Source organism: Dasypus novemcinctus, chromosome 18, assembly GCF_030445035.2.
Source record: "Dasypus novemcinctus isolate mDasNov1 chromosome 18, mDasNov1.1.hap2, whole genome shotgun sequence".
NCBI classification, from domain to species: domain Eukaryota; kingdom Metazoa; phylum Chordata; class Mammalia; order Cingulata; family Dasypodidae; genus Dasypus; species Dasypus novemcinctus.
The window spans coordinates 15106626-15133216 of record NC_080690.1 but is presented as its reverse complement, the minus strand read 5'-3'; the positions used below and the strand labels follow the sequence as shown (position 1 = coordinate 15133216).

Sequence of the window (26591 nt, the reverse complement as noted above, 5' to 3'; positions counted from 1 at the left end):
CTTTCTTTCCAGTTTTGTTTTTCTCTTTTTTAAAGAGGTTTTTTAAGAGGCATTTTTAAATTAAACATTTTTTTTTGGCTGAAACTTGCTCATCTTAGTCTTTTCTCTAGTCAACTTGCATGTTTAGAACAGCTTTCCCACTTCTGGGGAGCCTCTTCTGTGTTTCTCCCTTTTTCTTGTGTGGGAGGCTCTGGGATCCAGCTTCCAGCTCCCTCTACTAGATGGAAACTGATTTCTGCTGCTGGGGTGGCTCAGATTCAGCGATAGAGCCCAGGCACTTGGGTGCTGGGTAGCTCAGAGCGGTCCCACTTACTTCCAGACTGAGAGCTGCAGGGATAAAGCCACCTGCACAGGGTGCTGGAGCAGGGGCTGGCAGCAGCAGAGCGGGGCTCTCCAGGGGCCTGAGCTCCTTCAGCATTTGCAGCCGGGCACGGACAGAGCCCACCCTCATCACACCTATTGGCCCAGACCCCCAGGGTGAGGGCTTGAAGCTGCAGCTTGACAGCTCCCCCCTGGTTCTGATGTGCATCCTGAGAAACTCCACTTTCCTCCAACCAAGGGTTCTTAGCAAGGGGTCAATGAACTTGAATTGAAATTCAAAAAAACATTCTTCTTGTGGGGATGTGTTGGTGTGGGTGTGATATACTTAGTACATAATACATAGTATAGTATGGACTTGGTAAGGGGTCTGGGGTTTTCACCTGATTGGTAGAGGGCTCTGTGGAACAAAAAATGTTAAGACCCCCTGCTCAGAACTGAGCCTGCCTTAACTTCCGGGCTCCACTGTGGACATCTGTGGCTACAGCCTTCCCTCTTTCCTTTAGGAAAGTCAACTGGAGTCGCAGTTGGGGCAGATAAAATCCAGAAAAGACCCCTCCTCAGTGACGTATCAGGGCGCTTGGTGGGAGCAGCCCCCCAGGTGCAGGCGTTAAGCGGGATGCTATCTGTGGAGAATTTAAAAACGCTAATAAGTCAATAAATGAGAACAAATAACAGAACCATAGCCCAGCAATTCTGCACAATGTCAGGGATGAAATAGCCCCTCCCCCGGTGGGGCCCCCCTCCCTGCTCCCCTTCTCCCTGCTCCCCTTCTCAAGTCACGGCGGCATCTGCTGGGTCAATATCAACAAGCAACAACCAATCTGCGTTGATTTCTTTTTGATGTTTTATTTTTCAAAATAGACAATTTATGTGCATCTTTATTTCACAACTGTAGTTTTGTGTATTTATTCCAAAATCTTTAAATAGCTCTGCAGTAAATATTACAAATCATAGGATCAGTCAAACTGCTTCTCTTTAGCCTTTAGATTCATTGAGTTTTTAAAAAAAGTTTCAAGTAGTAATTGGGAGTAAGAAGGGAACAAAAATATGGCAAAAGTGGGATTTTGTTGGTTTGTTTTTACGTCAGCTCAACACGTAGGATTAGAAAGGGCAACCTGACCGGCTTCTAGGGCTGGGGCCCGACTGAGGACATGTATGTCATTTATAAATAAGAGCCTCCGGTGAGCAGTGAGGGTTTTGGTTAGGAGGAAGAAGGGGCAGGAATCTCAGCTGCTGGGGCGGGAGAAGGAGAGGAGCCAGAAAAGCCAAGGGGAGGGAGATAAGGCACCACGTGAAGCTCCCTCCCGGCTGAGGGAGGCCTGAGGGAGGCGCAGGCCCCTCTGCCCGCTGGAGGCCAAGGACGGCCGGGGTCGGGGCTGCGGCTCCCTCCCGCAGGGAGCCTTCTGCTGCCCCTCTTGGAGAAAGGCCTTTGCCAGGCTGGGGGCAGGGAGAGGAAGGCTGGAGCAGCTGGGGAGGCCTGCAGAAAGGGCCGGCGCTGCCCGCCTCGTGGCCCATGCCCTGGGCAGGCCCGGGAGGCAGGTGCGGGGAGAGCTGCAGCCCCGGGCAGCCCCAGCGGGCGTTGGCGGCGGCGTCAGGCCTTCTCCTCTCGGGAGCGCCCTCATCCACCTCGGCTGGAGCGGCCGCGGCCTCCCCAGGAGGGCCTCCTCCAGGCCCCGCGCGGGGCTCCGAGCACCAGGCGCGCCCCGCTCCCGGGGGAGTCCGAGGCGCTGGAGACGCAGGCGGGGCCCAGACCCGGCTCCCAGGGGTCAGTTTCCTTCACTCCCCTTGTGGCGGCGACCCTTGTGGGCCGCGACGCCTGCGGGCCGAGCCTCTGGCAGGGATGCAGGCGGGGACGGCGGAAGCGCCAGGAAAGCCAGGGCCCCCGCGGCAGGAGGGCGGGCCCCTCCAGGTGCCCCCCGGGGCTCCCTGCCGGGCTGGTCCTGCGTGGCGTGGAGAACCTTGCCGGCAGGGCCGGGGCGGGGCCCAGAGCAGGCTGGAGGCGCCGGGGGCTGTCACTGCGCCTTCAGGTGGGGTTCCTCCGGGATGAGGGTGTGGAAAATGTAATCCCATAATTTAGTGCTGATGCCAAACCCTAGAGGAGACAAATGCATCGCGGGTGAGGTGCTGCTGGAGGAGCAGGTGGTGCTGGCACGTGGGGGAGATGTCCCCACTGGCAGAGGTCGTCTGGGCTCCCAGGGTGCCCTGGAACAAACCCCAGGGCCTTATCTGCTCTGAGGTCCTGGCCCTTCCGGCCCCTTCCTCCCCTCTGCTCACGCTCCAGCCTTTTGCCTCTTCGCAGGGGGCTGCCGAGCTCGTTCCTGCCCCGGCCTTGGCACCTGTTGCCCCTCCCCCAGGCACCTGGACCATGCCTCCTTCCCTTCACTTAGGTCTCAGCTCTGATGACGCCTCTGCAGCGACAATCTTCTTAGACCATTTTTCCTATAGCTCGGCTGTCCAGCAGGTGACCACTTGTGGCTACTGGACACCGGAAATGTGGGTAGTGCTATGGAGGAACCAAACTCTTAATTTTATTTAATTTTAATTAAAATTAAATTTCCACGTAAGAACTTGTATACTCTTCTAAACTTATTACTAAGTAAAAAAAAAAAAAGTCAATTTGAAAATTCCAATATACCACTTTAGCACAAAGAAAGATAAAATTGAAGAATGTGGAAAAAACTGAACAATTCCCCCTTTCCCCCAAAAAATAAACCAGAAAAAAAAAAAAACCAAACCAAACTTATACTCATTTCAGTTATTGGGAAACTTCTAAGCACATTTGGAAAAACTTCCATCTGTGAATCCACTGTTTTTGGACCCTTGTTGGGAACCCTCCACAAAAGGTCCCAACCCCTGGCCTTGCAGCTGTGAACCCACTTGCAGAGAGGACCTTAGAAGATGTGTCAGTGCAGGAGTGCCCAAACTTAGCGAGGGTGGGCCTTCATCCAATATGGCAGAAGTTCCTATAAGCAAAGGAAACTGGACACAGAACGAGAGGCCATAGGAGCAGCCTATGTCAATGGAAGTCAATGGAATCCAGAAGGGAAAGGAGGAGCTGCTGCCACATGACAGAGAAGCCAGTGGACCCTCGAGTCTGCCGGCCAGCCAGGCGGTAGCGCCCAGGAGGAGGCCAGCCTTCCGGCCTCTGAAACCGCCAGCCCATCAACTCCCGTTGTTAGGCCAGGCCCAGAAATGGTATGTGTTTTAGCAGCTAGGAAGTGAAAATTGTAAATTTTATAAAATCTAAATACACACCAAGTATCTCCGGTGCCATTTTAGCATCCAAATTGAGATGTGTGCAAAATACATACCAGATTTTGAAGACTTAATGCAAGAAAAAGAAGGTGACATATCTTGTCAGCAATTCTTTATATTGATTACATGTTGAAATGATAATATTCTGGATTTACTGGGTGAAACAAAAATATCATTAATTTGATCTATTTTTACGTTTTAATGCAGCTACTAGAAAATTTAAAATCACAGCACCTATTACGTAGCTCCTCCAGCACGACCTTGCTTAGTTTCCTTTGTGGCACTTAGCGCTGTCTGCAATGATCATTGTCACGTACTGGTTGCCTCGTTTGTCCCTCTCTGCTCACCCCCTGCACCAGCCTCCCTGCCTCCCTGCCTGCCTGTGTATCCCCAGAACAGGAGCTCAGTGGTCAGGGCCAAACTGCTAAATGGACAAATGCAGTGCGCAGCGCAGGCCAGGCCTCACCTGCCTTCTGGTGCGAGAAGTGATGCTTGATGTGCTGCGTCTTCATGTTGTACAGGTAGGAGCCCTTGTGTGGGGAGCTGAAGTGCAGGTAGTAATGGGTCATGTCGTAGAGGATGTATCCCAGGAGGCCCCCGGCAAGCATGGTGCCCCCCACCGCCTCCGGCAGGATGAGGCGAAAGAGCCCGTAGAAGACGGCGATTACTACAGAAGCCAGCACCGGGGGCACGACCAGGCGGGCATCGTCGAAGGGTGCCTGTGGAGGGAGAGGTTCACAGGTCAGAACGCAGCCTTGGGCCCCACTCTTGATTTCTACTGGGCTGGACGTAATGTGGGACCAGAAGGACATAGGTGTCCATGGGCTCAAGTCGTCCAGGTTGATTGGTTGCCAGAGAGGAACCCCCAACATCACCCCCTGGCTAGACAGGCCTCCTGGAGACCGGGCCCCTAGGCTGAGGCCAACGTGGTCCTGGAAGGCATCAGCCAGCTGTGGACACTCATGCAGGTTTGCACGCGTGGGATGACACCGGAAGTGTTAACAGATATCTTCCTCCCACACCCACGTCCAAGCAGGAGGGCTTCTTTGTTCCATAGGGGTGTTGTCACAGGGAACCAGAGAACAAGAGCGCCACACCTTGGCTCTTGAGCTTTAGAAGCTGAGGGCCTGGCACAAAGGTCAGATTTTGTTGAGAGTGCTTGATGAGTATTTTGGGTTGGAAGAGAATAAAGAGAGAAAGCAGACGAGAGTGATGGAGTGTGGACCCCCTTCTCAGCCAGGAGTTATAGGACCAGCAGCGTGTTGGAAAACTGGTTGTCAGGGGGAGAAACAGAGAAAGGAGGGAGGGAAGGAGGGATGTTAGCTCTGATTTCCATGGTCTATGTACAGCCACCATGGCTGATGTCAAGCTACCAACCCGATGTCACTGAAAGGGAAGGGATGTACACAGTTGACTCTTGTGAGCTCATGTGAGCCAGCTCTGGCTCACTGCTGAGTTAGGACCCTTGGATAGGTCTGGGACTCTGAGAGTAGTGGGTAGCCATGCCCCTCTTCCTATGTGGAGCCTATGTGGCCACAGGGCTCCCGAGCTCCTCATGTCCCCATGATGTGGCAGCTTTAGGATTTGTACATGAGAAGACCATGCTTAACCACTCAGCTACATCTAATCCCCAATGAGAGTTGTTTTTTCGTTTGTTTTGTTTTAGGAGGTACTAGGGATTGAACCAAGATTTCATACCACTTGAGCTACATTTGCTTCCTCCAGAAGTTTCTTTAGTCCCTTAAGAAGTATGGGACAATTAGGTGATAGGGGACAGATTTGGAATGGTGTCACAAGTAGGACAAGGTACATGGCAGCAGATGTAGCATGTCTGGAAAGTGGAGGCCAGAGGGAGCTGGATGTCCCCCAGCGGGAGGACACTGACCAGACCTGGGTGGGAAGTGGTACCTCTTAGAGCTACTAAGTGACAGGTAGGCCCAGGATGGACATCCACCCCAATGATCTGCCCCCAAGAAGACAGGCCAACTGTTGGGAGACTAGGAAGGGAGACATGTCTGACTCTTCAGAAAAATCTCTAAACCAGCATATAAAACCCTACATATGGTTCAGCTCATTCAGATGGACCAGATTAAGTGCCTATGAAGCACCTAAGATAAAATACAAGTTCAGTGTCAGCAACATAAGGACTTAAAACAAAATTTTTTTGCATGTCAGAACTTGTGTCCTGAAAATATAATTTCTGCTACATTTTCTCTGATTTATGCCAAGCAGAGAACAGAATCTTGGGGGAGGAGGACTCACTATTGAGGAAAGAGAAAATGGGAGAGGATGCCCAGAGCACAGGAGGCTTAGGGGGGATGTCCTGGGACAGGCAGAGGACAGTAGGACACACAGATGGGAATGCTGCCGGGGTGAAGGTGGCTTCATCTGGGTGGATCTGCCTTCCAGGCCCCAGCCTCTGGGATTGTTGCCTTGCCCTCGAAGAGCCCCAGGGTGATGGGTGGTCAAAAGTACAGGTTCTGAAGCCCAAGGTATGACCTTCGTCAATTTCCCTAATTCCCCAAGCCTCGGTTTCCCACTATGTGGAATGGGAGAGAACCTTAACACCTCTCTCAGGAGGAAGAGCCACAAGAGCAGGGACGGTTGTCCATTTGGTCCAATTGTGTCTAGACCAGTGCCTGGCTCATGGAAAGCACTAAGCAGACATCTGTCGAGTGAATGAAGGAGCGAGCTGGTGTGGGGACTGAGGATGATGACAAGGCTCTTGCAGAGTGCCTGGTATGAAGAACGGAGGGTATGAACACACAAGCTCATCTGTCCACACTGGTTCAGGGGAGGAGCCTGACCTAGGTGAAGCAGACCAGTAAGAAAGGGAATCAACAGATGGATCTGGAACCTGGCAAGAAGTTCACTTGGACCTCAATAACCCCAAGATGGCTGCTGGAAAACTCTCGTGAGAAATCCAGTTTGGAATGAGATTTCCTCTGGAAACCAGCAGAAGCCCCGGATATTCTCCAGGGGCTTTATTATTGGGCCCTCCTGGGAGATTGATGGGTGGTGTGATCAATCAAAACAGTCAACTGCTGGCACTCCTCCCATGCCATTAGCAAAGGGGTGGAATAATTAATGGTTCAAAAAGATTAGAGTGGACTTACTGCTATTCTACTATAGAATTATTGTGACTCTAGCAATGGAAGAAATTATATCACTGACGTGGAGACAGTGGCTGCAGGAGTTGCTGAAGGCAGGGAGAGGGAAAAGGAGGTGTGAGAGGGACTTGGAGTTGTCCTCAATGATATTGCAGGGACAGATGCAGGACATTATATATCCTGCCATAACCCACTAACTCGACTGGGAGAGAGTGTAAACCATAACATAACCTATAATCCATGTGGTGCAGCAGTGCTCCCAAATGTACTCATCAGGTGCAATGAATGCGCCACACTAATGAAAGAAGTTGTTGATGTGAGAGGAGAGGGGGTGGAGAGAGTGGGGTATATGGGAACCTCTTGTATTTTTCAATGTAACATTTTGTGTGATTTATGTATCTTTTAAAAATAATAATAAAAGGAGAAAAAAAAAAAGCAAGAGGAAAGGCTGAACTCTCTCTTGCCCTCCCTGTCCTGGCGCCCGCCCTGGTGCAGGTCTGTGTCTCTTCCCGCCCTCTGTGCCCTGCTCTCGCTGTTTTTTTCCCTGCCATCATGGCCATGCAAGGGGAACCTGGGCATTTATAATCTACAATGGGGAATTGTACTCTGTAAATCAGCCTGCTTTATCACTTTTCAGCCCCTTTCCCTCTACCGGGGCCCTAAGATCTGTTATTTTCCCCCATTTCTCTTCCTTCCCTACCTGAATAAATTACTGGCCCAACTCACCCGACGTGCTCTTGAAATTCATTTCTGCAGCACAGTCAAGAACCTCCACAAAATCCGGTGTCAGTGGGCCCTGCTGGGCAACCCCAATGCCCTTGGCTTCCCCTGTCTCCCACCCCATGACACGACCCACTCACCTTGTGATGCTGGCCGTGCATGAAGAAGTGCAGCGTGATGAGGTAATAGCTGCTGCTCGGCGGCTGCATGTGGAACAGGAAGCGGTGCAGGAAGTACTCCGTGAGGCTCCAGAGAAACATGCCCAGTGCGAAGAGGCCCGGGAAGGCGGACTCCGGCACCGCCACTGAGTACTCTGAGGGCCGGAGGAGAGCAGCGGTCAGGGCAGGCAGGCCCGGTGGCTCTGGGGGGCCGCCTCGCCGCCCGGAAGCCCGGGAGCTCCTGCACTTATCCAGCAGCTCTGGAACAGGCCACTCTTGGGCCCTTTGGGTCAAAATGGGAAGGAGGCTGTGAGGACCTGTGCAGGATTTAGGGGGGCCTCCCTCAAAGGATGGGGCTCCTGGGCGGAGAGCTGCTGTTTTCCTTGGAGGGGCTGGCAGGGACAGCCTGAGAAGGGGGCCCTGGCCTTGATGGGATGGGGACAGGTAGGGATGACCCCAAATAAGGCAGCAGAGCCAGCAGGTTATTGGTGGAAGATGTGAACCACCAGGGACTGTGGGTAGAAAGGACAGGTAGACCAAGAAATCTCAGCTGACCAGACTTGAAATCATGGTGTACGAGGGAGATGTGACAGACTTGAAGGTGGCTAGAAGTCTGAAGAGAGGAAGGCCAGAGAGATGTATCTGCCTCAAAAGTATAAGACTCCCAGACCAACCCTCTGATGACAGTCTGCAGTCCTTCTGGCTCGTTTCGTTTCTCCACTTAATTCATTCTGTGACTTCAGCTCTTGTCATTGTTTTCTCCTCATCTATTCTCACCCTCTTACCTCCACTTCTTTCCCCACAAGCCATGGCCTCAGGCATCCTTGCTCCCTTTCTAGTAACAGCTTTATGGCAATGTAATCCACTACCATACAATTCGCCTATTTAAAGTATACCATTTACTGGCTTTTCATATATTCACAGAGTCGTAAAACTCATACACCCATCACCACAATTAATTTTAAAACATTTTCATCACCCCCGAAAGAAATCCTGTACCATTGGCAGTCACTTTCCGTTTCTTCCCAAACTTCTCCCTCTTTCCCACCCCCACCCTACCACCACTCAACCATGGGCAACCTTTAATCTACTTTTTATCTCTATAGATTTGCTTATTGTGGACATTTCATATAAATGGAATCACAAAATAGGTGGGTCTTTTGAGACTAGAGTCCTTAACTTAGCATAATGTTTTCAGGGTTTAAATATGATGTAGCATATATTTTTAAAAAAAGATAAATACAAATATTTATTAAAAAATATTTCTTCAGAAGAAGTTTTAGAAGTGGAATCATTGGGTTAAAGACTATGGACATTCTGTGTTTTTTTTTAAAAGCAATTTTATTTTATTTTATTTTTAGATTATTTATTTTTTCCCCCTTCCCCTGTTGTCTGCTCTCTGTGTCCATTTGCTGCATGTTCTTCTGTAACCACTTCTATCCTTACAGGTGGCACCAGGAATCTGTGTTTCTTTTTGTTGCATCATCTTGCTGTGTCAGCTCTCCATGTGTGCGGCACAATTCCTGGACAGGCTGCACTTTCTTTTGCACTGGGTGGCTCTCTTATGGGGCACACTCCTTGTGCATTGGGCTCCCCTATGTGGGGGACACCCCTGCGTGACAAGGCACTCCTTGTGCGCATCAGCACTGAGCATGGGCCAGCTCCACACGGGTCAAGGAGGCTCGGGGTTTGAACCGCGGACCTCCCATGTGGTAGGCGGACGCCCTATCCATTGGGCCAAGTCCGCTTCCCTAAAGCAATTTTATTGAGATATATTCATATATCATACAATCCATCTAAAATGTGCATTCAATGGGTTTCAGTATAATCACAGTTGTGGATTCATCACCATAATCAACATTGGAACATTTTCATTAGCATATGTTTTTTTGTGGCTGAATAATTGTATAGCTATACCACATTTTATTTCTCCATCAGTTGGGGGACATATGGGTTGTTTCCATTTTGGGGGCTCCTGTGAATAATGCTGATATGAACACACATGTGTCAGTGTTTGTGTGGATAGATGTTTACATTTCTCTTGGGTAGTAGATGCCTAGGTGTGGCATTGCTGGATCACATGGCAGCTCTATGTTTACCCTTTTAAGGAACTGCCAAGCTGTATTCCAAAGCCAGCCATTCTCTTTTGACCTCTATTCCATCTCCCTCACCTGCCCATGAACCCCTAGTCCTGGATGGGTCCAAGCATCTACCTGTCCACCTGTGTCCCAGCTTCTGAGCACAGTGGGAGAATAATGTAATGATGGTCGGCACAGTCAACCTCAGCGGGACCCAGAGCATTGCCTGGTGATTGTTTCATGCCCCTTGATTCAGTTCCCTTCCCATTGCCCTCTGGGCTCTTTCAAATACTCCCACTCTTCTTCCTGGGATGGGGCAAGGGAGAACCTCTCCCTTCATAGCCTCCCTTCCATCTTCAAGCACACCCGAGTCTGCCCCCGCTGTGGTACTTCCTTCTTTCCCTGCAGGGAAGAGGTATACACCCAGGTGCCTGGGCACTGGAGGATTGGAATAATAAGGGACCTCCCCAGCAGGCACCATTTAAGTGCTTCAGGTGGGTATTTTACTTTTCTAGGTTGCTCAAAGAAGATACCATGAAATGGGCTCATTTAAATAATGGGAATTATTAGCTTACAGTTTGAGGCTGAGAAAATGTCCAAATCAAGGCATCATCAAGGTGATGCTTTCTTCCTGAAGACCAGCTGCCAGTGATCCTTGGCTCCTCTGCCATATGGCAAGGCACTTGGTGGCACCTACTGGTCTCTCTCTTCCACGTTTTGTTGATTTCAGCTTCTTGTTTCCATAGCTTTCTCTCTTTCTGTCTGAATTTCATTCTCTTATAAAGAAGAGGATTGAGACCCATTCACATTGAGGTGGGTCACACCATAACTGAAGTAGCCTCATCGTAGTGTCCTCCTTAACATAGGTAACCCACAGGAATGGATTAAGTCCAAGAGCATGTTTTTCTAGGTACACACAGCTTCAAACCACCACAGTGGTTCACTTCATATTTAATCCCACTACATACGTTTGGGGAAAGCATTGGCACTGCCCATATCTGATGGCAAGGAAGTGGAGGCACAGACAAGTCACATTACTTGCCAGGCTTACCCCATTAGGCAGTGTGGAGTCCTTGGCCTGCCTCTTTCTAAAGCCCTTCCACCCCAACTCTATTCCATTGCCTCCTCTGCTCTTCTTTACAACAGAGGCAAGGCTTTCCTCTTGTGGACTCAGTCTCTTTATAGTTGAAAAGATAGCCTAGAGTTGTATCTCTACTACGTCCCTTCCCATTTGCTCCTCAAGCCCCGGAAATCTGTCCTCTGCTCCAATAGATCAGGACATGAAGGCCATTCAAATGATGAATTTCTGCCAAATTCACTTGTTATCAGTCCATTTCTTACTTGGCTATGGTATATGACATTGGCAATCCCTCACTTCTTGAATCTGACAACTCCAGAGGTTCTTGTCCTGAGGCTTATGAATGCTCAAAGTATCCCAATTTCAATCACAGTGTGTCTGTGAACATGCTGAAATTACATACCAAATCATGACTCTTGTGTTGCATTTTTCTGGGATGAACTTTTGCAGCTTTTCAGATTCTCAAAGGCTCTGGGACTAATAAAGGTAGAATACAGTTTCAGGTCTTGCCTTTCGGGACTCTTGGGACACTTGACTTTTTCCTTCTTTTCTGGACATTCCTTCTTAGGCTCCATCATGGAACACTCTGGCTCTGTCTTCAGGATGAAGCCTTGACCCTCCACTCTTACCACCTTTTCTGCCCCACCCATGATTAACCACACCCCACATGCTGATGGCTCCCAGTTTGTTAACTCCAACCCAGCCCTGGACAGCTACTTGCTACTGGGCATCTCCTCATGGTCCCTCACACTATCATCTCCCAAATAAAGACAATCATCTTGCTCTTTCTTCCTGCCCATCCCCATCACCCCAGAACACTCCTCCTGTGTTCCTTTCCTCGGTGAAGGCCAGTGATGTCCACTCAGTTACCCAAGGAATCACATTCCATTTATCCTGCTCTCTAAGTCCAATTGGTCCCTTCCACCCCTTTAATATCTCTTGGGTTGGTTCACTTCTGTTGATCTCCACCACCCCATCACCTCCTGCCTGAATAAGGGCAGCAGCTTCCCAACCCAACTCCCTACCTTCTGTGATGCCTCATCACTTTCATACAGGGTTCAAATCCCATAGCATGGCATTCAAGGTCCCTCACAGCCTGGTCCTGCAACTGCTTCCCTGCCTCATCTCCCCATCACCCTGCCCCAGGGCTAAACCAAACCACTGTGGCTCCTTAAAGGGGCCATGTTCTTGGGTTCCCATTTCTGTACTTTTGCTCATGTGTCCTTCATTGGAATTCCCTTCTCTCCCTTCCTTGGAGATCCAGCCCACATGTCTCCTCTGAGAAGTCTCCCAGCTAAGTTAAATGCTCCTGCCCTGGCCTCCACATCACCTGTCTACTCATTTGTCTGTTAAGTTATAAGCATTTTATGGAGAGGCTCTGGGTATTTCATTTTACATCTCTGGTGCTCAACACATAGGTGCTCAGACTCATTGGGAGACTACACAGGTGAAGGAAAGCCTCTGAAAGGCTGTGCTGAGATGAGACTCGATTATGCCATTCTAAGGACTGAACCAGGCCCAGGGGAGGCAGCTTCTGGTTCCATTTAGGAAGCACTTGTGAGGGCTTGAGCCATCTGCATGCTGTGGCATGGCCAGCAATGGATGACCACAGGGGGCTGTTGAGGAAGGCGGAAGCCCAGGAAGGTGGAGTGGGGAAGTGAGCTTTCAGCTCTTGGGGCCAGATTCATGTCAAACCCATTCTGACAAATAGCTCCATGCAAACCTCCATGCAATGAAAAGATTTTCCATCCCTTACCTGGTCACTAACGGGTGATGGAGCAAAGATCACCCCATTCATAACCACATCCTTCACAGTGGCCGAAAGGTGGAAACAAGTCTAGCGTCCATCGACATATGAACAGGTTAACAAAACATGGTCTGTCCATACAATGGAATACTATTCAGCCCTAAAAAGGCATGAAGTTCTGAGACCCACTGCAACATGGTCGAACCTTGAAAACATCATGCTAAGTGGGATAGATCAGCCATGAAAGGATGATATTATATGATTTCACATATGTGAAATATCCAGAGTAAGCAAATACATAGAGACAGAAGTAGATCAGTGGTCACCAGGGGATGGGGGGAGTTTTTACTTGAAGGGTAAAGAGTGGTTTGGAGCCGTGAAAACATTTTAGTAATGGAAGTTAGTGATGGTAGCACCCGGATTCAAGTACTGCCTTTGTATAACCTCCATGGCAGAGTCTTCTCCTGCAGGCCTGTTGTCAGGACAGAGGCAGTAAAGAGCTCCCTTGACTCTTGCTATAGAACATAATTTTAAAGTAGAGTGAGTCTAAATATGTCTGTCTGTGCTCCCACCAGCAGTCCTACTTTTGCCCACCTCCTCTCGGTTCTTCCCGAGCTCCTGAGGGTCCACCGAGCGAGAAGGAGTTTCCCGGCCCCCGCCTCTCCCCTGCCCAGAGCTGCAGGTGCCTGCAGGGAAGGCCGGACACCCAGGGGCGCCACCTGGCCACAGGCTGTGCTCTTGATCTTCACTTGGGCTCTCTCCACGCAGCCCTGGCGGTGACCAGACATCCCGCCGAGGCTGCTGCTCAGCCCTGGCCCTGACGTGCCCTCAGGAACTGCCCGAGGGCTCTTCCTGAACATGCTTTCCCAGAATCCTCTGCTTTCCAACAACTCTCATAAGCTTGTTTAGGAGTTTCCGTCTCGAACCTGCATCTGTGTTCAGCTCCCCCCGTTTCTCGGCCCCCGACCCCGCTGCATTTCTTTACTCCAGAGCCTCCTCTGTAAGCAGCTGCCCTGGGTCTCCCCTGGCCTGGTGGGCCCTTTTTCCTCTCCCTGGGGCTTATGCCTTGCCCGAGGACCTGGCGGGGCGAGGGAGCACGTAGAGGCATCCCGTGTGCCACCCTTGTGGGCACCGTGGCCAAAGGCTTATAGACACTCCACGCCCAACCTCTTATCGCACAGGCCCGTTGCCACCCCCAGTGGCCTGGGGTATTGGCTGAGCCCTCCGCTCCTGCCACTCAGAAAGGTCCCCTCCTATAGGGCAAGTCTCTGCCCGCCCCCTCACCCGAGCCTCACCCGTCTGCCCATCTGGCCGGAGCTGGTACTGAGTGGCATCTCTGCAGGAATCTGGCAGAGGGACCTGGGCCAAAGCTGCGGCGCCCCCCCCCCCCCGCCTCCTCCCCCGCCAGCCCTGGCGGCCCTGCCACTGTCGCCAATTGTTAGGGCAGCACGGGCAGACAGTGGGTGATTCAGCACGCAGGCCTTCTGAGCACAAGTCCCGCGCTGTGCCTGAGCTATTCAGCGTGGGTAGACAAGGGTGACCTAGGCTTGCAGGAAGCACAGTTAACCCTCGGCGACCGGCATCGGAAGCTTCCTGCAGCTTGCTCTCCCCACCCGCCCCAATCCCTCCTGGGCCAGGGGGCCCTGACTGTGGGAAATGGAGCCCGCAGCTGGCAGACAGTGGGGCTCAGAAGGCTGAGCGGAGACCTCGAGGCTTCAAGATCAGGAATGCGAGGAGCAGGCAGGAGAGCATGCTGCTCCCATGGCCCTCTTTTTCCTGCCCTCCCCCCCTTGCCCTCCATCTGAGTCGCCCCCCATGGACCAGCACCTCCCTGAGGCAGGGTTTTTGGAGATACCCTGTGCCAGCCTCTCTCTGTCTCCTGCCCCCCTACTAGAAGCTGGGGGTTACCTGGTATGCACATCCTGGCTGTGACCATCAATCACTTGCTTGACTCCTCTGAGGCTCCATGTCCCGTATCTCAAAGGGGATTGTGATAGCACCTTTCTCATGGGCTGCTGCGGGCGGGTAGACGAGATCTTCCCAGAAAGCACAGGGCCTGGCACGTGGTACCTGCTCACAGAGGTCAGTGGACCTGCTGTTCTAAGCCAAGGTTTCTGCAACACAAGTCTTTGCCTTGGAAACCCAGGGGACCCTCCAGAAGCTTCTCTCCCAGGTTCTCTGCTCATCTGTGCTATATTCATGGACCATCTTGAGTCCAGCTCTCAGCTGTGCCACCTGCTCAAGGGATCCCATTCAGATTCTTAACAGAGACTCCCAGGCCAGACATTTTCTGATATTAGATGCAGTGAGAAGCACCCCCTTCTTTATTGCTATGTCACCTGATGAAATATTTTCATTTAGTTTCTGCTGGTTTGTTGCTGGGTTTTGTATCCATTTGGGGGGGATTTTGGCAAAACTTTTCTTTGGAAGACTCTTTCTACAGATACGCCTCATTTAAACATTTCTGTGTTGTGTGTTTCCAGAGACTCAGGACCAGGGGGAGCCGGAGGGTCCTGGCCTCCAGGATCCATGGGAGCAAGTCAGGAAGGCGCCCACTTTACCTGTGGTGAACGACGTGAAGAGTCGGACATTGCCCTGGGCGAGGGTTTGGTAGTAGGACCAGCTGAGGTACAGCAGCAGGGGCATCCAGACGATGGGCACGCTGTACCTGAGGGGGGCGTCAGGTGAGGGAGGCACGTGCAGGGCTCGAGTTCCAGCTAGCACACACCTCTTGGCTAGATGGGGACAAGATGACCCCCAAGCACATGCGGAGAGCATACAGAGATGGGGTCAAGGAGACTCGGGTCGGGAGAGAAAAGAGGAGAGAGGCCATAAGTCCCCTGCCACTGTCTCTGAGATGAGTTATTGGCAGAAAGGAACAGTGTACCTCTGGATACTGACTCTGAGCCCCTGGATAGACTCTGACCTCTAGTGGCAGAGGAGCCAATTGCAGGTAAAATTGTTCCCAGCATTAGTGGCTGGAAAACCCTAATAGGAGTCTGGAACAAACAGGGCGGCATTCACAGTGGTCCATAGCTACGTGCTGGGTTGTCAACCACTCAGTGGACAAGAGCATGCATGGGAATGGATTGGGCCTAAGGCACATCCCACCCTCCCTGAGAGCTTACAGCCCGGCCCTGGGCTCTGAGAAGGCGCCTGGTTCCCCTTCTCCTTCCATATCTGGCTGGCACTATCAGGAGAGAGGGGTAGCCATCCTGGGCAGGGAGCAGGGCTCACCAGACGGTCTTGGAGAGGGCTTCCACGAAGTCTGAGTGGAAGAGGCGGATGGGCCTGGTCACGGGTTGCTGGACCCACTCATCGTACTTCTCCCCCAAGTGGCCCACCTGCCACAGTAAGGGCTTCTGCCAGTCCACCAGGTCCTGCGGGAGACAAGGCCCAAGGGGACATGTCCACTCTCCCGTCTCCTGGTTATAGCACCGCGGCCCCTCCCGCCTCTCCCCTGTGGTCTGCCTGGGCCCCCCTCCCTCCTGAGCTGACCTCCCGGTCCCCCTGCCACAGTGACGGGGTCCAGGTCAGACCCGTGAGCCGAGCTGACCAGACACCCTCTCCTCTGCCTGAGGACTCCGCCAGCACAGAGGAAGGCCAGGCCCAGAGTGGGAGACAGGATCCTGGGGAGGTCATCTGGGCACCCAGATCCAGCCACGTCTGAAGACTGAAGTCTTCCCAAGGACTCCTCAGGTTCAGGAGCCAGTGCATTCTGTGCCAGGAATGAAATGTGTCCTTTCCCTCCACTACAGGCTTTCTTCTTGGCATTGGCCAGTACTTCATTTTCTCATCCACTCAAACACTCATTCATTCAACAACTTGCTTACTATTTCACAGGAAGCCACTTCTATGCTAGGTGCTGGGAAGAACAAGCAGGAATGGAAGAGATCATCTTTGCTTCGTACAGCTTAGTGCTGAGTCTGCGTTAGACTCTGAACTCAGGCCCAAGTACAAACCTTGGCCCCACCACCGGCTGTGTGGCTTTGGGCATTTTGCTTGACCCCTCTGAGCCAGTTTCCCCAGGCAAAAACCCATCTTTAATAATAATGGTGCCTGCATAAAGTGCTCGGCCAGACGAGATGTGCCAGGCAAGACAGTTCAGTGGGGATGCAAGGCAGGCTGAGAGTGGGGGGCAGAACGATGGGTGCAAATGCCGGGGCTGGAGGCTGGGAGAAAGGCTCTGCTGAGGACCTGGGCTGGGGCTGGAGCTCATAAAACATGGAGGGTGCAGTGAGGGGGAAGGAGGAAGGCAGGTGGGGGGTGAGGGCAGCAACATGAGGGGCTATGTGGCTTATCTGTTATCCTGACATTGGTTTCGGGGTAGCAGGGGGAAAAGCTGCTGAGGGTTTTAGATAACAGCACACCCCATCCTGGGTTCAGGAGCTGGCGCTTCACCCTCCAGCCCTGTCGTCTACAAGGTGGGGACGTGTGTGCACCCCAGGGGTATGCCCGGGCCGATCCCCAGAAGATGGGAATAAATTTAGCCTCTGTTTCTATTTATATTTATCTCCTCTTTAAACCAGTTTTGAATGTTTTCCAATGCACATACTAGAGGAGTATGTTACCACATACAAACAATTTATAAATAATGAAAACATGCATATAGTGGAGAGTTTAAAAGCTTTACTCATAGGGATGCCAGATCAGACAAGTTTGGAGGCCTCAGCTCTAGGCAGCAGGGAGTCCTTGAGGACTACTGACTGACCAGTATATTGAGAAAGATTAATCTGGATCAACAACAAAGTTAGGTGAAGAACAATGAACTTGGACCGTCATCTAAGCCTGGCTCGGTCATTTGTTCGCTGTGGGCTCCTGTCCTGGCTTCACCTCCCGAGGCCCCCCGTTTCCTCTCTGGAAAGCCGGGTGTGCCCCCACCCACAGTGCACATGAGGAAAGAGGAGAGGTGTGCAGTGGTTGTTCAACAAAGCTCTGATTCGAGGGAGGTGATTAGGAGGCCACTGCAGGCGCGGAGGGAGGCAGTGACAGGGAAGACAGGAGCGAGAGATAGAAGTGGAGGAAGAACACTGGAGCTGGGGAGAGAGTGCACACAGCGATTCTGGAAACCTGCCTCCCTCCACAGACCTCTGGGCTAAGCTGGCTCAGCCCCAGCAGGCCCCCTCACACCACTATCACTGCCTTGGAGTAGGGACAGGGGTCCTGCAGCAAGCAGGGAAGGTCAGTGGACGTCCTCTGTGCCTGCGACCAGGGGAGAGGTCCAAAGATGGCTGTGGGTTCCTGCCAGGTGACTTGGCACGTCCCAGGTGCTGGCTGCCTTCCTGAGACAGGGGGGCCACTTCCTGCTTCTCGGGTTGGAAGGCCACCCAGTCCAGACTGGAGTCATCCCACCCAGCACCAGCAAGAGCAGGCCGTCCACCCAAACCAGCTTGGCCGCTACTTCCTCCCTGGCCCCGGTCCCCACGGCTCCTTGGCCTCACCCCGTGGGCCTGCAGGGCCCTGGCAGCAAGTGGATCCAGGCTGTCTCACTCCTTCCAATCCTTGGCCCTGGGTTTTGAAGCAGGCACAGGCATGCACGTGGCTCTCTCTCCAGGGAAATGAACTGGAGGAACCAGCTAGCCGCCTATGTTTACACCTTATCGGAAGGGTCAGGGTCAGGGTCACGGTGAAAGCTTGAAGTTCTGTCCCAACTGCAATAACAGTGAGGGCTAACCTGGAGCATTTGTTCTGTGCCAAGATGGTTCTAAACCCTTTACGTGTATTAAATCAGTCGATTTGCATTGTACCCCTAACTAGATAGGTATTATCATCCTCATTTTGCAGGTGAGGAAACAGAGGCTATGTAACATGCCCAAGATTACCCAATTATGTCTTCTTGATGAACTAACCCCTTTATCACTGTGAAAGGCCATCTTGATCCTTGGTAACATTCCTTGGCCTGAAGGCTGCTTTGTCTGATATGAATTGAGCCATACGCCTTCCTTATGCTTAGTGTTTGCATGGTATATCCTTTACCGCCCTTTTTCTTTCAATTTGTCTGTGTCTTTACACTTAAAGTTCATCTCTTGCAGAGAGCACAGAGTTGGATCTTACTATCTTACTTTTTTTTTTTTTTGTAGGTAGCTGGGCCAGGGATTAAACCCAGGATCTCATATATAAAAGCCGTGCTCAACCACTGAACTATACCAGCTCCTTGTTTTTTTTTTAATCCAGTTAGACAATCTCAGTCTTTTAATTGGAGTGTTTAGTCTATTTACATTTAATGTCAAGGTGAGTCTACCATCTTGCTATTTGCTTTACTATTTTTTTGTCTCTTGTTCTTCCTTTCTTGTCTTGTTTGCATAAATCAAGTGTTTTATAACATTCCATGTTATTTCCTCTATAGGCATTATTTGCTTTGCCCTTTAAAGTGGTAGCTTTAAGGACAAAAACATGAATTCTTAACTTATCACCATTTACCTACAGTGAAACCCCTAGTGTGCTGGTTTGAGTCTTTTGTGGAACCCAGAAAATCCTGTGCCCATTCTTGTGCCTGTAAACCCATTGTAGATGGGACCTTTTGATTAGATTCAGCTAAGGAACCTTCCTCTTAATTAGATCGCTTCAGTAGGGCATGATCCAGGGTGGGTCTTAATCCTCTTAGTAGACACAGAGACAGAGAGGGGAGAGACGAGCAGACCCTGCCATGTGCCTGATCACCCACAGCTGAGCCCGGGGAGAAAGTGAACCTGGAGTAGAAGGTAGAGACCAGCAGAGAAGGCAGCCACCACTGTGCCTTGCCAAGGGGAGGAGTCTAGGATCACACGCAGCTGACCTTTGGGAAAAGAGCTTTGCCTGATGCCTTGATTTGGACATTTTCACAGCCTCAGAAGTATAAGCTTTTAACCTTTAAGCTTTTAAATCCCACTGTAAAAACCCGCTCATTTCTGGTATATTGCATTGGCAGCGTTTAGTTTTTATATGTTCCATTTTTCTATGTTACACATGACACTCCTCTGCCACCTCTTGTATACGTAATCCACACTTTGCTACTGAGCCAACGAAAGTTTCCAGCTATAGCACGGGGGTGTGGCCAGGCAGATGCTTTTCTCAGCCTAGCAGTGGTTTGGGCAAATTTTCACATGTGAATCCATTTTATATCAGAGAGCAAGTAGGAAGCAGCATAGAACTCATAAGCTTAATTCAGCTGAGACTCAACAAGAAATGACCATGTGAGCAGCAAGCAGTGACTCTAATTCTACTGGAAAGAGAAGGGGCCGAAGGACAAGGCACATGTGGAATTAGACTGCCGAAGGTGGTGGTTAGAGGCAGGGATGGGGAGTTTATAAGTTCGGGGGAACAGAGCCTCTGAATGCAGAAGTCTATCGTTCGACTTCCGGCTGCCCTTTGGGCATGATTTCAGTCACTCCCTGGGTATACCGGCCGCCACTGCCACGCGTACAGATGGCGTATTTGCAGTCAGCCCCAGGGCTGCCGCCAACATGCTTGCTGGCCCTAAAGGACTTCAAACCCGAGTCTGGGTCAAGTCCAGTGTGCACTGCTGAGAAGTAGCCCTCCTCCGTGCCCAGGGAGGAGTCCCTTCCGCCACCTAATCCAGGCCCTGTCACCTCCTCCCCAGTTTACGGATGAGTGATCCTGAGATGGGGTAGCTGGAGTGGAAGTGTCCTTCCCCCTTCCCCCAGCGAGTGGCACCTCCTCACAATTCCCACAAGCTGGGACACGTGCTGTGGCTTGAGCTTGAGTTAGATAGTACAGGTGTAGACAGGGGTCCTTTCTCGACCCCCTGCCAGTCATGCTCGCTGAAGAACGTCTCCGTAGGTGCTGACATGTCACTGCCCCTCGCCTGTGGAGATTTTCCCACAGAGCAGCTGGCTGGGAACTGATTTTTGAGAGGGGATGGTGGTAGGATTTGACCACTCAGGATCCAACCAGGTGGGAGAGGGCCAAGATAAATTTTACTGCCTAGTCCACCTGGCCGAGGGCCACGGTGCCTCCTAACTGTCCACACAAGGCCCCTTCCTCCTGAGCCAGCCTGGCTCTGGTCCCTTCTAACCCTTGCTTCCCTAAGGCTTGGGGGACACAGAAAAGGCACTGGCAAAGGCCTGGCAGCCTGTGTGGGGTGTTGGCTCAGGGAGGGGAAGAGAAGAGGACCAGGCCATTCATCACACTTCCAGTCCCAGGCTTCTGGGGGCTTCTAGAGCTATCTTATAGTAATTTACTCGCTTACAGCAATTCCTGTTAGAGCCATGGAACCTGACGCTCAGAAAAGGCAAGGAATTCATTCAGGGTTACCCAGCTAAAGCTGGGCTATGTGGATGAAGGTGAGGACATACCCAGAAACCTCTCTGGGGTGGCCTCATTGGAGGGGTTCCTTTGGTGAATACAAAGACCTTGAGCATCATGCTGGGCCCAGGAAGCAGATGCAGGTCAGGGTGAGTTTGGCCAAAGCACCTTCCCCATCCAGTGCCCTGTGCGGCCCTGCACCCCTCCTCAGCCAGCTCTGTCCCCTGCACCCCTCCCCAGCCAGCTCTGCCCCCTGCAGCCCTCCCCAGCCAGCTCTGTCCCCTGCAGCCCTCCCCAGCCAGCTCTGTCCCCTGCAACTCTCCCCAGCCAGCTCTGTCCCCTGCAACCTTTCCCAGCCCTCTCTGTCCCCTGTACTCCTCCCCAGCCAGCTCTGCCCCCTGCACCCCTCTCCAGCCAGTTCTGCCCCCTGCACCCCTCCTGAGTCAGTTCTATCCCCTACAGCCCTCCCCAGCCAGCCCTGCCCCCTGCACCCCTTCCCAGCCATCTCAGTCCTCCTCCACCCCTCCCCAGCCAGCTCTGTCCCCTTCACCCTCTCCAGCCAGTTCTGTCCCCTGCACCTCTCCCCAGCCAGCTCTGCCCCCACCTCACAGAGGGGAGAGGGCCTCCCCTTTACTATGCCAGGAACACAGCATGCAGCAGGCCCAGCAGAGGGAACGGCTGACTTGCTGCTGAGAGGGAGGGCGAAGGGCATGTGCCAGGGGAGGGGGTCTCCTGTCCCTCACCCACTCCCCAGGTCCCCCTCCTCCTGGGCAGCACAGGAGCTAGGTGGCACAGAGCACTTCCCAGGGGCAGACCCAGCCCAAAAGTGGGGAGCTCAGAAGCTGCTTCTCCCAGATGGGGCAAATGTGAGGAGAGGGGCCAGCTGCTCGGTGCCAGCACCTCCTCCCACCGCCGCGGCCATGAGCTAAGGCAATTGTTTGAAGAAATGTCCATCCAAACCCCAGAACGCACTGCACCAGGCGGCATTCTGAGCCAGGGAGGCGGAGGATGGGGTCGGCAGGGAGGGGCGTCGCGTCAAGAATCTGGCCACTGTCTCCGAGGCGGGGGCCTGGGCTCGGGCTGCATGCCCGTTTTCCTTCTCCTGCCTCAGTTTTGAGAGTCAGGACCCGCCACTACCTCATTCCACAGATGAGGACACTGCGGGGCAGCTGCTCAGTTGCATAAGCTGCAGATGGGATCTGAACCTGAGCATGTGGCTCCGGAGCCCTTGCTCAGCCTCGGTGCGGGAAGAGGCCTTACCCGGGGGCCATGGAGTCCCCGGCACTGAGGCTGCAAGGACCAAGGGGGTGCGGGGGGGGCATCTAGTACTGCGGGCAGTGGGGCAGCGAAGCGGTGCGGGGCGGCTGCAGGGCCTCCTGTGCCGTCTGCCTGGGGGCTCGCAGCTGGATGGGCTCAAGACCCGCCCCCCAGCATGCCGCCTCATCCAGGAGACCAGGAGGCCCGAGAGGAGGCCTCGGTCCCCCGTCCCCCCGTCCCCCCCCCCCCCCCCCCCCCCCGGGCAAGGGCTCAGGGAGATGAGAGTGGGTGGGAGCAGAGCGCAAAGGGACGGCAAGCTGGCAGGACTGCAGCTCTTGGGGCTAAAGACCAGCCCAGGGTGCCGCCCTGCCTGTCCTAAAGCAGTGTCACCTCCGCTAATAACGCCTTCCCAGGTTCTGCCACAACCTCCTGGCAACCCCACACGGTAATGGCAGGAAGAATTTCCTCCATTTTACCGATGGGGAAAATGAGACCGGAGCTGCCTGTGGCCCCCAGGGCCTGTCCCGCCTCCCGGCCTGCCCCATCCAAGGCCCACCTGCCTGGCCCCTGCACGGTAGAGCTTTTATGTCTGCAGAGAGGGGCCAGGGCTCTGGACGGCCTCGGGGAGGTCCCTATGGATCCCTCCAGACAGCTGGCCTTCTGGACCCCAATTCTCAGGGCAGAAGGGGCTCGAGGGCAGAAGAGGGGACAGAGAAGTGACTTGGGAGGCAGAACGGTGGGGACAGGCCACGCCGCGCCCCGGCCGTCAAGGAGGGGCCTTCCTGAGGCAGGCTGCCAGGATGCCACTTGCTGGCCTTCCCAGGCACCTACCCCAGGACCCCGAAAGGGAAAGAGGTGTAGGCAGCACAACCCCCCACCGGGCCCCAGGAGCAGCCCCGGGAGTGTGGGGTGAATGGGGGCTGGAGAGCCTGCCGCTGTGTTGCATTTGGGCTGATGTTGCCACCTGTCCCGAGGGACCTGGCAACCCTGTTGGAACCGGAGGGAAGTGGGTTCCACTGGAGTGAGGAGCCCACCTGGGCTTGGCAGGGCAAGGGGCTGGGCTGTGGAAGAAGCACCTGAACCTGCTCAGCCCACCCCGGCCCCGGCCCAGGCCGCGGGGTCTTATTCTGGCCGGTTGGTGACGCCTTCCAGGACACATGCCCGGGGACCTTGGGAGGGGCGAAGGGTTCAGCCAACTGGCAGGGTGACCCTCTTCCTAGCAGTGAACTCAGGGTAATTATGATCTTTATCTCCTAGTATTATTAGAAAGACACGATCAGATAACACGTTTGAAGGCTTGGCAGGGTGTCTGACTTTCTTCAGTAGAAGAAGCCTCGATTATTAGAATGTGGCACTAATTCTGCTGCCCAGGGGATCCGGGCGGGAACCTTCTGTGAGGGCCTCATACCCTCACACCCCTTCAACCTGGTCCCCCAAGGCTGGCCCCGAAGTGGCAGGGGTGGAGATGGCCAGTAGGCGAGGGCTCGGAAAAAGTCACAGTGCAGCGACTGAGAGAGGCCATGGGACAAATGGGACAGATGGACCCAAAGCCCGGCCGCCCATGATGGGGTGAGCCCCAGACCGGCTCGGGTTCCAGAAAGCATGGGATGAGGCCCACCAAGGTGGTCCGTGGCCCCACAGGGAAGCCTGGTCCTGCCTGGCCAGGTGACAGAAGAGATGCCTTAGAAACTGTCCCAGAAAATTCCCTGCAGAGCTGGAGGGTGGGAGCGAGCGCTGCCTGACCTCTCAGCAGGTGGGCACCTGGCATTCGCTGCTGGCCCTTTCTGCCATCTTTTCCGAACTCTTCTGCTCTCCACCCCGGCACCCCCAGCCCAGGCTCCCCATCCTCTCCAGCACACCCCAGTCCGTGCCCAGCTCCTGGGGCTGGGGAGGCTGGGCCGCTGCTGGGAGCCAAAGCAGGCACGACCAGCCTTGGCAAGTCCCTCTGCCCTGGGAGTGCGGGTACAAATCCACCCAGGCCTGGGGCCCGCGGGCCTCTCTCAAGCTCTTCAGGGTGCAGGCCCATGAGACCCACTTGAGCACCTGGCCTGGGTCTGAGGCAGGAAAGCAACCTTGCTCCTCCAGGGCAGATGGCAGACAAGGGCATGCAGCTCACCCAGCAGCTCTGCCTGCCCTGAAGGGGGTGGGTGGCCAGATGACACAGGAGGAGGGCGTTTCTGGGAGGGAGGGAGGCCAGCCTGGTTCATTCTCCCTGGCAAATTCAGCTTCCAGGGCTGGGGCTTCTCAGGGCGGCTGGGAAGCGCCAAGGCAGACCCACATCCACCCCAGTAGGGTGGGGACTCCCTGCCATTCCTGGCCAGCCTCTGCTTCTGTGCCCAGGGACATGGGAGGAGGAGGGAGGAGGAGAGACTTGGGTAGAGTGTAAACTACAATGTAAACTATTATCCATGCGGTGCAGCAGTGCTCCAAAATGTATTCACCAAATGCAATGAATGTGCCACCCGGATGAAAGAGGCTGTTGACAGAGGGGGTGGGGGGTATATAGGAACCCCTTATATTTTTTAATGTAACATTTTTTTGTGATCTATTTATCTTAAAAAAAATACAATTAAAAAAAAAAAAAAGAGAATGAGAGGCGGGAAGGTAAGTCAGTGGCGGGGGCCAGGGCGGGTGCCTCCCCTCCCTGGCTTGGTGAACAGACAGGGGTGGATTTGAGCTTCCTGGGCTCTCATCCTCCCCAGGGCCGGGGGTCTGCCTTGAACCTGCAGCTCGGGGCTGTGGGTGGAGCGTTCCCCAGAGCAGGGCTGGCAGTGCTGGACCCCCACCTCCCACCCGTCTCAAGGAACAGCCCCCTCCCCTCCAGGATGGCTCTTTCCACGCCACTCTGCCCCTGGGGCTGCCCCACCTTTGTGCAGCACTGCTGAGCAATCTCTTTAGGGCGCTTTCCCTCCAACATCTCCTAAGCCAGGCCTACCGATGCCAGCCCCACGTACCGTTCCTCAGCTCTTCCTTCTCGGACAACCCACGGCCCATGCACAGCCTGGAGCCGGGGACATGGCCCAGCCCACTCTCTGGTGCCCTCCCTGTTCCACCACCCCCTCTTCTCCCCCTGCAGCCCCTCCTTTTCCAGTGTGATGTCCTGGCACCCTCAGCTTCCACAGTCCTTGTCTCACTCAAGCTGCCTGGAGCCCCTCCTTCCTGCCACGTCCCCAGAGGTTTCCAGGGAAGCCCACCATTTGCACCGAGACTCCCGCAGCCTTGGCCTGGACACCACCCATGCCCAGCAGGTAATTAATGAACAATTGTGGCTAACCCAGGGGTGGAGGCCAGGAAACCAGGTCCTGCCACCCTTCGGGAGGTGTGCCAGTGGCCTGGGCAAGTCTCGCCTTGCTCTGGCTTCTGTTTTCCTTTTGGTCACTTGGGCGCCGGACTTCACCTTCATTTCTTCGGGCTGCCAGCTGGGATGGAAAGAACGAGCCGGACAGCTGCTGTGGCCTCCCTGAAGGGGATGGAGCATAGACTCATGTGCCCAGCTGCTCAACTCGGGCACCCAAAGGTGGCTTTGGGCCGATGGGTTCGCCCCAAGATGCTGACCATACTCGTTCCTGGAGTCAGGGTCTCCGGTAGAGAAAGGGCTTTGTGGGGTCCCCGTGTCTCCTCTGGGTCACCTCTGCCTCGTACGTGCTGCCGGCACCTTACCACGCTCTACCCAGTGTTTACGTGCCTGTCCTCCCCACGAGGCGTGAGCTTCTGCCCCGCCCATCTCTGTGTCCCCGAGGCCCCACCCAGGCCAGGCAGAGGGCACCTGGGTCAGGCATTTATGGACAAACGCACTTTGCATCCAGTGCAGGAGGAAATGCAACATAATATTGCAAAGACCCCTGACCCAGGCTTCAGGGAAATGACGCACGCTCCTCGCTCACCCCAGAGCTCCCAGGCCATCTGCCTTTCCCTCCTCCCCCACCGATGGCTTCCAGGCCCACCCATGACTCTCAGCTCCTCCAGGCCTCCCCTAAAGAACGAACGGAGTCTGCTTTATGTCAGCAAATGCTGGCCTCTACACAGCAAGGGAGGTTTGCAGGAGGGCTCTGCAGGACCCGCCGACTTTCCCCAACACCCGGGGATGCCGGGATGCCGCCGCCCCTCTCCCACCTGGCCTCAGCAGGCTCCCGGGCCCTGGGCCAGCCAGGGACTCTCCCAGCGGGTTGTGTGTCCAGGACAGCTCGGACTTGTGCACTGGCCAAGCTGGGCACAGCTGGCCCTGTCATCATCCCCTTCCCAGCTGCAGGGGTCCTTGGGGAAGATCTCTTCTTCTCCTGGGGTGTTTGGGGGCCTAGACAGAGACTGCCCCCTGCAGTTTCCCCAGCTTTCCACCAACGATGCACCCACTGCCCGGCTTGGCTGGCCCAGGTCACGTCTGGGAGGTGTGGCCACCTGCTGGCCCTTCCCGGTCTCCTCTGGGCTCCCGTCCCCAGCGCCAGGGCCTCTGGCTGCGCAGCCCTCTCCTGGCCCCTGGAAGCCCTGACCCCCACCCTATCCCGTGCCAGGTACCTTCTCCCAGTCCACCACCTTGAACCTCGGTTCCACTGCAGGCTCTGTCTTTGGAGTTTCCACAGAGGGTCCAGCCCCACTTTCCGTGCAGCCCTGGGAAGAGAAGACATA

General features: G+C 53.9%; 1 protein-coding gene across 1 annotated transcript in view; it reads right to left on the bottom strand.

The window, feature by feature from the left end:
* Positions 1 to 1147: 1147 nt before the first annotated feature.
* FA2H (fatty acid 2-hydroxylase) overlaps positions 1148 to 26591 on the bottom strand; it is a 49773-nt gene continuing 24329 nt past the window's right edge. Inside the window, exons 2-7 of the mRNA XM_058279717.1 lie at positions 26481 to 26573; positions 15705 to 15847; positions 15029 to 15135; positions 7547 to 7719; positions 4043 to 4295; positions 1148 to 2413 (exon numbers count right to left, since the gene is read on the bottom strand). Coding sequence (XP_058135700.1) covers positions 2334 to 2413; positions 4043 to 4295; positions 7547 to 7719; positions 15029 to 15135; positions 15705 to 15847; positions 26481 to 26573 — 849 coding nt within the window. The 3' untranslated portion in view covers positions 1148 to 2333. The remainder of the gene's footprint in view (positions 2414 to 4042; positions 4296 to 7546; positions 7720 to 15028; positions 15136 to 15704; positions 15848 to 26480; positions 26574 to 26591) is intronic.